This window comes from Nasonia vitripennis, chromosome 4 (genome assembly GCF_009193385.2).
Source record: "Nasonia vitripennis strain AsymCx chromosome 4, Nvit_psr_1.1, whole genome shotgun sequence".
Classification (NCBI taxonomy): Eukaryota; Metazoa; Arthropoda; class Insecta; order Hymenoptera; family Pteromalidae; genus Nasonia; species Nasonia vitripennis.
The window spans coordinates 1,489,785-1,501,923 of record NC_045760.1 but is presented as its reverse complement, the minus strand read 5'-3'; the positions used below and the strand labels follow the sequence as shown (position 1 = coordinate 1,501,923).

At 41.3% G+C, this 12,139-nt stretch overlaps 1 protein-coding gene across 13 annotated transcripts; it reads left to right on the top strand.

Annotated features, from left to right (window-relative positions):
* The first annotated feature begins 418 nt into the window (after positions 1–418).
* LOC100122700 (glycogenin-1) lies at positions 419–12,090 on the top strand. Of its 13 annotated transcripts, XR_004227487.2 has the most exons (10): positions 3,813–3,948; positions 4,020–4,155; positions 4,466–4,640; positions 4,715–5,004; positions 5,085–5,265; positions 7,458–7,661; positions 7,988–8,010; positions 8,146–8,227; positions 8,751–8,827; positions 9,289–12,090. XR_004227487.2 is itself a non-coding variant. In XM_032599428.1 (9 exons), the coding sequence occupies exons 1-8, from the start codon at positions 846–848 to the stop codon at positions 8,201–8,203; spliced, it is 1,074 nt and encodes a 357-aa protein (XP_032455319.1). In that variant the 5' UTR covers positions 419–845; the 3' UTR covers positions 8,204–8,227; positions 8,751–9,038. The 13 variants fall into 13 exon arrangements, 9 of the variants coding, with proteins under 9 accessions (XP_032455319.1, XP_001606306.2, XP_032455318.1 ...); XR_004344897.1 differs by lacking the exons at positions 3,813–3,948; positions 7,988–8,010 and adding an exon at positions 419–852; XM_032599428.1 differs by lacking the exons at positions 3,813–3,948; positions 9,289–12,090 and adding an exon at positions 419–852 and having other exon boundaries at positions 8,751–9,038.
* The last annotated feature ends 49 nt before the right edge of the window (positions 12,091–12,139 follow it).

The window sequence follows — 12,139 nt, the reverse complement described above, 5'->3', positions numbered from 1 at the left end:
CGCGTCGAGGTCGCAGACCACAAGAAATCGTAAGCAACAGCAATCGCGAGAGCCGCGCTAAAATAATTACGAGACGGTTGATAAAAAACGCGCCGCAGGTTAATTAGTGTTGATCAGTTCGATACTTGGCGCCATCTACGTACGCACGCATGTGGCAACGTCGCCGCGGTTCAAAATACCAATAGATCGTCGGAGACGACCTACGGCCATAAGAAGGGGGGCATACCCTCGACAATATTTACAATTGATCTAACATTGGCAGGAAACAGCGTTAAGTACGCGAGCAGAAGACAACGAGAGAAGGAAGCTCGTCTCTCTCTCTCTCTCTCTCTCTCTCGCAGCGACGACGATGTGTGCGAGCAGGGGGAGAAGCAATGCGAAACTGACAAGTCGTCGGGTCGGGTGCGTAGCGAGTGTGTCTTCCCCCTCTCCCCCGCTATACTTGATCCAACATTTACCGGCACAGCATAGTCGCGCAGTCCTCTCTCGCTCGAGTTTGTTCGGCGGCTCTGGCTTTTTTCGCCCATCGTGCGACTGGCTCTCGTGTCGAGTGTGCGTATATAGAGACTACTGTCTGCCGTAGCTCGCTCGCGCCGCAGTAGTGTGCGGCTAATCGGCTCTTGGGGAGCTTGGCGCGACTGCCCCGTGTGCGTGCGCGTATTGTAGCAGCAGCAGTAGCTGTTCGTCAGAGAGAAGGAGATCACGCATTATACAGTCCGATCGCGCGAGAGCCGGCTTCTTTTCCCGCTGCTGCAGGAAAAAGAAAAAACAACGCGACACTTTCTCTCCCCTGCGTGTCGTCGAGTGAGACTCGAGGAATCTTTCTGCTGCTGCGAGACTCGACCATGGCCGGTGAGTACTGGACTCTGGAGCGTTCGCGGAACAATTCGCGGTTACGATGACCTGCTGCGCGCGGGCTCTTATCGCTTATAGGCCGTGTGTATTACACGTTACTTTCGAGCGATGGCTGTAGACTTTCTTCTCTCCAGACGCCTCTCCTCTGCGTCTGGTTATGCCCGCGCCGCAGTGTGTGTGTGTGTGTGTATGTAGTACGCTCGGGCGCAACCGGTCTTGACCCAATGACCTTCAAGAGGTTTACCCCGAAACTCGCGCTCGCAATACGCTTTTATCAAGCGGCAATTACGTGCTTCGCTCTCGCGTTCCTGCTCTTTCGTGCTCGGCTGCTCTACTTATTTTTCCAAAAACACAGCCTCGTCCTTCGCGAATAGAGGACGAATTCAAGGATACGGACGAGGGTAGCCGTCTTACGCACATGCGTCCAACGACTCTCCTCGCTCTCCCCCTCGGGGATAATTCTAACGTTAAATGCGCGCGCACAGGGAGAATAGTAGGGCCAACTCCCGCCCTGAACCCCCGGAGATCTTGATAAAAATTCGTGAAATTCCGGCACGGGCTACTTTGTCCGTAAAAATAGCCGCAATGAACAACAAAAGCTACTTGCGGCTCCAGAGTTTATTCTTGGTCGGGCAGCTTGCTGTCTCGTGCCGGCTTCTAGCGCTTGAAATTTACAGCGCTCCTACGCGTCTCTTTTATCTTTTCACTTTCCTTTTTCGTCCGTGCCATACTTGCACGCGCTATAATCCAGCTAGATTTTGGAGCCTTATCGAGAGAGCGCGATTACGCGAATTTAATTTTTTTCGGCGACGCGCGCGTCGCTCGATGTCTCCTCCCGTTATTTTCGGCGTAAACAGAACAAAAAATTCGCAACTATATAGCCGCACGCGCACGCGACGAGAGGTATTCGGTTTCTAATCTTATTGCCTTTCGGGAATAAGTTCTATTTTCAAATCTCCAGTCCGTTTATATTATTAGATGCGTGTCTTGTTAACTCACCACTTCTATCTCTACGTGTATTCGGACACATTTCGAATATATTCAAATCCTCGCTCGCCTTTATTTATAATGATACGTTTCGTGATTCAGTAAATAAGTATTTTCTTCTTCCCGCCAAAATATCGCGTGCGCATCGCGCTCTCTCGTTATCGGCATTGTTGTTAAAATCGACTCGATCAACACGCGCATCGATGTAAGCGAAGACTCGACCGATCACCGATTGCAGTGCTAAAATTGGATCATCGTTCGAACACGCGCGCGCCGACTGTTTAGTTATTCTTTCGAAACGTCATAATATAATATAATTAGATAACGAAAGCAAAGGAGTTGAAGAGGCTGTCTGGGATGCCTCTCGAGCCTCTACTTAGCTGCACACGTCGTGATTTTAAATTAAACTTGAAAAAAAAAAAATAATAATAATAATCCGAGTAAAGCGCTACTATGCAAATGTCATCGCGCGTAGACGATGGCGGTAGCGCTGGCGACGACTCAGATTTCCACGACGTCTCGTCATGTCTTTCGTCCGTGGGCCTCCTCTCCGTATCATAATATACACCGGCGAGACGCTTCGCAGAGCAGACCAGGGCCTTTTAAAGACGCTCTACACGTGTGAGAGAGAGAGAGAGAATCGCCCATTTTGCCTTACTTACCTTGTCTTCCTTCCGGTCTTCCGGCCTTCCTTTTTATTATACATTTTTACAACAATGGGATCTTCAGCCTCGAGGGATAAAAGCGATCGGAGCAATTCCGTTTGCTTCGAGTAGACGAAAGCTCGAAAATGATCGAAATTCGATATAATTAGCAAAGTGTGAAGACGCTAATCTTAATGCGTTAAATTTGAGGTGAATTTTAGATGAACGAATTCACACGTTTCTATAAATACGGCGAGACTTGGAAGCCTGCCAACATCGACCTATGCGTTTTATCTTTTGATCCTTTTTATTTTCATTAGAAATTCGAAAACTGAGATCACTTAGTATTTTTAAAAAATGTATCAGCTCTCGTCTATATGCTAAATTTGATTTAATAGCGGGAAAGCGAAGCTTTCTAAAAAAACCACGACGACGTGGGCACTTAAAAATTCTCCTTTTTCGATGCTCCGGAACTATCGCGTCGTTTGTAACGCCCTGCAATTTTGCATTAATTAATTACACCAATTTAACGAGACTCGATATTCGATTTGCATATTAATCGGGTCTTGCATTTTTGCTTCAGCCAGCCGTACCTTCCGATAAAACTCTGCGCGGTAAAGAAGATACCCCAAGGAGTCTCTGGTTTCATTCGTCGGTTCGCAGAACGTCTTTCAATTTAATTTTAGGCTCACTTGCAATCATCGCGCGATAATTGCGAAAAATGCGATAGCAAGTTGAACTTTCAAAATGGATTATCGGGACAATTTAGTTTATCATTCTATAATACCTTACCGAGATTACGTAACGGCGTGCATGGTTCCGAATGCTCGGCACTCTTATTTCACGCTGTCGTTTTAAATTATTTACTAGAAAATTGTTTGTTCCGCGTCTTAAATAACGGACGGGAGCTTGTAAATTTTCTGTCAATTAAACGACTCGCGCAACACTGTAACTCGAGAAGATTTTTATTATATTAACGCGTTATTGCGTAGTTCTACATTATATTTATAAAACTTAGTTTGTCGCAAACTACGTCGTCGTCGTCGTCTTCTACGAGACGTCAAAAACACGCGGAAGTTGTAAAAACCTACTGGTTGAATTAAAACGCATAACGGTATTTTTGTTCTTGGCAGCGTGGACAATTTCATTTTTCACACTCTATATTTTTGTGTATCTCGGTTTACGTTAAACTGTTTCCTGTTTTCATTTCTCCGTGGGAATTGAAAATACACGGATTATCTCACTTTTTAACGAAAATACTCGGATTTTATTTATTGCTACTGCGTAACTATCGGTTAAATATTGTTGGTAAAAGAGTTACGTGTATCGAAGTGATCGCTGATGGAATTAAGTAACTGGCGCCAAAACATTCTTGACCTGATTTTTCCTCATACTTCAAGAAGCGAGAGATATAATAATTGTTATCGCTCTTCCGTTCGCCGACGGGAAACTATCTGCTTCGGTCCTTCTCTTTCATAATTTTGATTTCATTTCTTTTCGCAATTGAAAAAAATATTTCTATTGAATTTTCAGGATTTGCGTGGGTGACGTTGGCCACCAATGACTCCTACTCGTTGGGCGCCTTAGTCTTGGCACATTCTCTGAAGCGAGTAGGCACTCAACATGACCTGGCGGTCCTCATTACACCCGGAGTCACCGAATCCATGAGGTAATAACTGCAATTTGTTGTTTCAATTCGAGCCTCTAATTGAGAGGGTAACCGCGCTCGTCGGAATCTTGCGGTTAATGCGACACGTTCGGATGCTTGGCTCGATTGAAAGGGCGTTTACATTAGGCTGATCAATGCCAAACTGAAGTAAAGCCAAGATGCTCGACATTGACCACGAAACGTTTGGTGTCATTAACTCCTCTTTCAATGGGCCTACAAAGACGCGTTCATTTCGCTCTGGGGCTGATTTATCGGCGTTAAATGGATTTCGTGTTGTTGCTTTAAAATTTCCGTTCATTTTATTTTCTAGGGAAAAACTAGCATCGGTATTCAATTTAGTGCGAGAGGTCAATGTATTAGACTCAAAGGACGAAGCTAATCTGGCTGTACTGCAGAGGCCGGAGTTGGGAATTACATTCACCAAACTGCACTGCTGGAGACTCACGCAGTACGAAAAATGTGTCTTCATCGACGCAGATGCTCTGGTAAGTATCGCGTAGAAGAATCGCTTTGCATGCAAATTTTATGCGAATAAAATTAATCGGAGCGAATTTGGCAGGTTGTGAGAAACTGCGACGAGCTGTTCGAACGAGAGGAGTTGTCCGCGGCACCGGATGTGGGCTGGCCCGATTGCTTTAATTCTGGCGTCTTCGTGTTCAAGCCGTCCCAACAGACGTTCGCCTCTATCACGTCGTTCGCCGCGAGCCAGGGATCATTCGATGGTGCCGATCAGGGCCTACTCAACATGTACTTTAGCGACTGGGCACACAAGGACATGTCCAAACATCTGCCCTTCATCTACAACATGTGCTCCACCGCAACTTATTCCTATGCGCCTGCATTCAAGCAGTAGGTTTTTTTATTAATTAGGTCGAAAAAAAAAAACCGATTGCCGGACAATTTTGTGATTCTCTTTATTCGTATTGCAGATACGGAGAGAATGTAAGAATCATCCACTTCATTGGAGCAACCAAACCCTGGCTGCAGTACTTCGACACGTTAACCGGCATTGTTCAACCACCGCCCGGCTGTAATCACTTGCAGCCGCTCTTGCAAGTATGGTGGAATATATTCTGCGACGACGTGCATCGGCAGCTCACAGATGTTATGGTAAGTTCATTGCAATCTGCTAACGAGGTCAGTTTCTGATCTATACGGATAACGTATTTTGACGGGATCCTGGCCAATGTTCTCTGGTACCTGGGAAACCGGTTACAAAAAACATTTCAGAGGTCTGTAAAAATACGTTGCCCAAATTAATCGAACCACTCGTATTTTGCTCTGTGAGATATTTTTAGAAATTTGTTTTTTAAGTTATGAAAAATATTGTTTTTGTCAACTTATTTTCTCCTTGATTCTTACAAGCAAAAGCGATACGAGGAAAATTTAAACTATAGATTAAAAGGTAAGCTTCTAACGATCGTTTTTCCACTAATTAAACAAATGCAGCTTTGTACGAAATGATCTTATGAACGTTTGACTCTTTCATAGATGTACATATTTGTAAATATACCTCTGTATATAATGTAAATAATTTCAAAACTGCTTTCTCAACTCAGTTATTCGAATTTTTTCTAATATTTTTATTCTCAAAACTCGATTTTGTATGGATCGCAGTCGCGCTGAATGTACTTTGAACCCTTCCCAATTCCTATGTTGTATGTCATTGGCACTTGTTTATATGGCACCTGCACTTTGGTTCTGAAGTAGTTGTTATTGGGATTTGTGTGGGGTTCAAGGTATACATTTATTTTAGTTTTTTTTTCTTCAAAAGTTGCATCAATTATAGTAGCGTTTTCTATTTATTGTTCAGTATTTTAACTTGATGCAACTTTTGTTGTTTGAATTTAGTTATTTAGTACATTATATAGTCAGTGTCTATTTTTCTGATGAATGATTTGCCTTCAGCACGTAACTTCAGCATGCACCTATTCTATGAAAATCAATATACTTAGCTTGTATTAACTTTCTTTTCAAAATAAAAACATTTAGAAAAAAATGATTTTTAAATATAAGCTGACGAGAAAATGGACACTGAATCTCTAGTCTGTCACTAACCAATTGAGTGTGCATTTTTTTTGTTTTCGCATGTTGCTTGTAAAGGTCGCCAGCAATATGACTACAATTTGGCACGAATCTAAGTCCTTTTCCACGTATTCCAGTTCTTACCACCATCCACTTGCTCCTTACTGTAATCCTGATGAAGACTCGTATAACCAAATAAATGGGCCTCCGGATTTTTCAGAGTTCAAAGACCCATGGGAGAATTACCAAGAACGTAACGACCCCTTTTTTAACACGAATAATCAGTCGAGCAACGATGACAAAACGCATCGCTGTAACACGATAACAAACTCCACCGATCAAACGCTACCAGACAATCAACGTCACCAAACCGAACTAACATCAGCTCCATCTTCATCATCGGATCACGGGAACAGTGATCGTCACGATCACGTTCCTTCGCATTCGCATGAAAATTCTCAATCCAAACGACAAGAAAGCTTCACGCCCGAAAACCAATCGAGTCACTCCAACGCATGTGCTGGCACATCGAGTGAACAGCACAATCGGACCGATGAACACGTTTCAGATGCGAAATGGCTTTCCGAAAATCTCGAACAGATTAACGCCATGTGCGAATGTATCGAGGAGTTCCAAAACGTAATCGAAAGTCTTAATGAGCATTCCGATCATCAAGACAGCCGTGAAAACCGTACAGATAATCATAGTCAACCTAGCACATCTACGACAGTAAATGATTCACACAACGGTAGACAAAGTACTAACAAAGCGATCAAAAGCAATAAATCGCGGACGGAAAAACCACACAATTCCAGTAAATCCTCAGACACCCCACGCCCCTATACGAATTCCCATAACGTAACAACGCAATCCGTATTGAGTGCTTCGCCAAGCATAGAGAATGCAGAAGTAAGTAGCTTGTTTTTTTTCTAATATCCATCACTTTTATGTCTCTGTAGTGACCGTGTTAAACTTTTTTTTCTTCATAAGCAATTATTGTGTGTCATATATTGCATACTAATAACTTGTTTTTATTATTGCTCCATTTCGTACAAGCAGACTTTTCTCATACTCTAATGTTTTTCTATTTCCCTTTTAGTGTATACACACAACCTTTCGATGCTGATATTAAAATTTTGAAATTAGATTTAGTTTTTCTTTGAATTAAGCTGAAACGCTCTTTTTAGTTTAGCCGACAGTAGCCTCGAGCTAAAATTAAAAAAAAAAATCGTATTACTTGCGAATGCAATGTTAGAATATCGCTTTTTTATTTATAGGGTGGATTGGCAGGAGCGTTGTCGAAGTTGACCCTGGGTGAGTCTCGATCCGACGAACAGAAAGCAATAGAAGATCACATGCGAAAACAGAATTGGGAGCAAGGTCACATTGATTTCATGGGTCGGGATAGCTTTGACAATATCCTGAAGAAGATCAACGAGACGCTAGCGTCGGCACCACCACGTCTGCCCCCTCCTGTTGAGGTAACGTTTTGAATCTTACTTTTCTCTTTTAACGACCTAATGGTATGCTAAAATACTTCCTTAACACTTAACTATTGCTCTTTTATATACTCGTAATTTGTTTGATCTTTTACTGAAAATAATTTATCTAATAGTGTTCAAAGCTGCATGATTAAATATAATTACTAATGAAATAATATCAGTGATTTTAAATGACTAAATTACAACTATGAAAACTACACGGATAAATAAAGTCATACCATTATGTATTACGTAGAAAAATCATTGGTTACAAAATTCTAAAATCTGAATTGCTTTTTCAAAATTTCTTTCCGCCCTGACCAAAGCGATCCCTGACACCAGTGCTCAGGTAATTCGAATTATAAGTGTCCTAAATGGAAACGTTTTTCCGTTCTGTAACTGTTGTAGTTAGTTGTAATTAATTTCAAATAAACAACGGCTGAAAATGCGACGTAGAAAAACACGTACAATAATGTTTTTCTAGGAAACCCAACAGCCCAAAAAAGGTACCAGCAAAAGCAGTGAGGTGGAAGCAGCTGTAGAAGGAAGCGAAGTTGCTTTACCCGGTACGTTAAAATCGAACGAGGCACAGCCCACCCAGAAAGTATTTGACGGAAAGAAATCAAAGAAAAATAAACGAAAATAAGAGTAAAGAGAGGGAGAGTTAAAAGCAACGCCAAAAACGAAAGAAATTTTTAACTATGATTTACACGCCCGAACTTTTCCTCGACAATTTCGTTGTTAAATTTGTCTTAATTATTGTTTATACGCTGTCGAGTCACGATTAAATCGCAGATATATAGTTTATCTATTGAAACTGACGTGAAATGATGTGTTATAGAGGGAAAAAATGTTACTGATTATAGTAATAGCGTATTTAATGAAAGTTTTTATACAATATGCCCCCTACTTATTGGATAATGTATTTGTGAAAGCATGTTTGACATATTGGTAGTTTCGAGTATCATGATTGAGTGTGTTTATAATATCATTAATTGACAGGAGCGTTTTGTGCGACTTTGTCGTAAATATGCTTTATAAATTGACATAATTGATTAAGTTTGAGTTTTTTGTATAAAAAAAAAACAGGAGTCAAGGAGAGCAACTAACAGACCATGCCGTCAATAGCATTGCTGCATCTTGTATTGTCGTTTTGCTTTGTTGGGGTAAATATTATAAGAATGGACACGTTAACTAAACAGACACACAGTAGACAGCTTTAAACACGATGTTACGAAAGCTTCATATCATTTGATTGCTTCTTATAATTATTTGCTCATTCTATCAGTACGAAGGATTGTTAAACAATTGTTACTACGGACATACGATAGATTTATAAACTCAACTGTGAAATAAAGTATCATTATGTTTATTTTACCCATTATTATTTTCATTTTCTGAGTTGCCGCCGCATTGCTTTGTCTTCGTTTTATTCATATAGCTGCTTCTGCGCTTCGATTGCTTCTTGCTATAATAATTCATCAATTAATGGACTGCCGCAAGCAAACATGTATTCAGACCAGCATTTTACAGCTATATTACAATGCACATGATTAGTGTTGAAATGTTGTAAGTTGCGCTGCTTCACGAATCCGACACAAAAATAATTTGTATGTTCGTAATCCAGTTTTAGCAACGGACGATCAAGCCGAGGGATCATCAAAAATCGCAAGCCAAAGAATTTCGAGTTCTGAAGTCACGTCACCTTCACTTGACCATCACGAGCAGCCGCAAGTAGAAGCATCAGTCCGCGCTATAGACAGTGAAATCGCTAGTACCATTTGCGAGCAAGAGTCGACTTTAACTCAGGGCAGTGTCGAGCCTACCGAAAAGTTAGTTCCTACGACGCAATTGACAGAGGCTAAAATAGAAATCGCCGAATCTGTTAAAGAAAGTAGAGAAGTTACGGAGAGTATTGCTAGTAAATCATCCGACACATCACTAGTTACGCCATTGCAAACCGTAGCACAAGATAAGCCAGCCGAAGAGTCTACGATTGCGCAAACACCGGTTCAAGTGGTATCCGAGGCTACAACCGAGTGTCCCGTTCCCATACAAGTAGCCGAATCAGTTTTACAAGCAGAGCCTAAGGAGTCGGTTTCCGAAGATCCGAGACTCATAGTCGAAGCGTTAGTCTCCTCCATTATACCACCGGTTCAAGAATCCGCTGCTGCTGTCTCCGAAACATTGATCGAAGCTAGGCCCGTCACAGTGCCAGACGCGGTTCCCCAACCGCAGCAATTGAATGGTTACGATCCATCTTTGAAACTGGAAGATGAAATTGCTTTACCCCCGACCGTAACGCATATCGCGACTGCTTCGATCAGTCCAGATGTCGTATCGTCAGTTGACAACGTTGTGCCTCTGGAAACTGAACAAGGAGCGCAAGCTGCACAAGGTAGTCAGCCAACTCAAGCTCAAGCTCACCCAAATGCACCAAGCGCAGCGGACGCTCAACCAGAGCAGATCTCGCAAGACGTCTGTCAGAGAAGCAAGTTGACGGTAACACTGCCATCGTCCGATGCCGCCGAAGAAACAGTCACTGAAAAAGAGGATCTGAGTACTAGTCAATCCGAAGCTGTCGCAACAGACGAGTCAGCAGAGTGTCCAGTTAGACCCACGAGATCAAAGGATCTGAAGATTCCCGGGACTCCAGTGGTAATTGGACCGACCCCACCGACTAGTCCTCCATTGGACGCAGAAGCGGCCCAAACGACTGAGGAAGGAGTACAGGCAGTGGCAAAAACAGCGACGGAAGTTGAGAAGCCGGTCGAATCTCAGGAAACGGAGGAACAACCAAAAAAGAAAATGACGAAGAAGTCTTCCTCGGAAAGCGATCCTCCGAGTTCACCGGAAACCGAAGGATCTAGCAAGAAAATCGTTAAGAAAGTCAAAAAAGTCAAAGTGGGCGAGGAAGGCGCCAGTGGTGGCGATAAACCAAAGAAAAAGATAGTTAAGAAAGTCGCGAAAACTTCATCGTCGACAAGTCTCGAAGCGGACAAGAGCGTCCCCGAAACGCCACCACCTGCCGAAACGTCCGACGTACCGGTACCTCCGAAGCGCAAGAGCAAAAGCTCTGGGGATGAAAAGCCTACCGGTAAGAAGAACGAGTAACTTCGCAAAGCAATCTCAGTGCTTCATCGTACTTTATCGACTTTATTATTACTATGAGAGCCTAGAAATATATTACACGCTGTTATTTATAGTAATCAGAGCAGATGCGGACAATAAACTTTAAAATTCAAGGTCTGAACAAGAATAAGTTATGTCATATTCTAATAATCGTTGATTTTCGTAAAGCAACATCGAACTTGTCTGTATACTGTCTGGCTTGGCTATTAATGTGACTTCAGACTGTTTTAATTCTTTTCTATATTCTATCATCTTAAAAAGAAAAAAAAATCATTCATACTGTGTAGACAACATCTCAATTTTACTTTCTTTTTGTAATCGCGAAAATATCATATCAAGTGAGCACGGCATTTGCTTAGTTTTAGATGGGGAACTTGCATGATTTTTCATTTTAATATTATTCGGTATTATAGAAAAGAAAAATAATTTTCATGATGCTCAACTATTTTTACTAGCATGCGCGAATTTTAATATGCTAAATTTTATCTCTGCGTTCAACTATGCGAACGTTAATCGATATATTAGAGAAACGACTGAAAACTCTCTAAATCTGAAAGAGTGAAACATCACTCGAATTAGAGGCAAAATTGAGTCACTCTTTGCAAAGAGTGACTCAATTTCGACTCGAAATGGGTCATTTTTCACTCTTTCAGATTTAGAGAGAAGAACAATAATCGTACTCAATGTGGTTTGGAAGCTCCAAATCAATTCTCTACCAATAATGTACATTGTAAATTTTCAAATATTGCTTGATAAATTTGCTTATCGCGTTATTTTTATGGTATAAAGAATTGAAAATAATCATTTTCAATCTTCACGTAACTGTAACGGAATCACGCACAAAGATGTAAAACTGTTAGAAAGATCGAATATATTATATATCTATCAGAGTTTAAATATTTGTAGTACCGTGGATTATGCAAGAAATAGTTTTCTATCGGTTAAAATGTCGTTGTTTCGCTTATATAGCGATGTGTTTTACAGAAGTTGAAATCGAACTCGTATCGTAAGCAATGTAAGTTATTTGTTCAAAAACTCTGAATATAAAAGAATAATTAGAATTTGCATCATACAATGTTATATGCAGTTGGCCTGCGTCTTGTTAACAAAAGCACGCTGTATAGAATGTATTAGAAACGAGAATTTGTAATCAACAAAAAATTCTATTTATGTATCTCGGTGATGTGTGTATAGCAATTCACGAATAAGAACTAAGCAAATGTTATTTTGTCGATTCGAAACTAATCTCGTTGTGTATTCTTATATTGTTTATTTAAGTAAATACGTTTTTTGCAAATCACGGCTTTCATTTTCCACACCCATTGCGTCTTTGTAAATTCGCGCTC

Bases quoted from the DNA above. Each gene is read 5' to 3' on its own strand.
- LOC100122700 (XM_031929021.2), top strand. From the start codon at position 3,828: ATGGAATTAAGTAACTGGCGCCAAAACATTCTTGACCTGATTTTTCCT. The intron at 4,641-4,714 runs GTAAGTATCGCG...CGAATTTGGCAG, and splicing joins TCATCGACGCAGATGCTCTG to GTTGTGAGAAACTGCGACGA. The intron at 5,266-7,457 runs GTAAGTTCATTG...TTTTATTTATAG, and splicing joins GGCAGCTCACAGATGTTATG to GGTGGATTGGCAGGAGCGTT.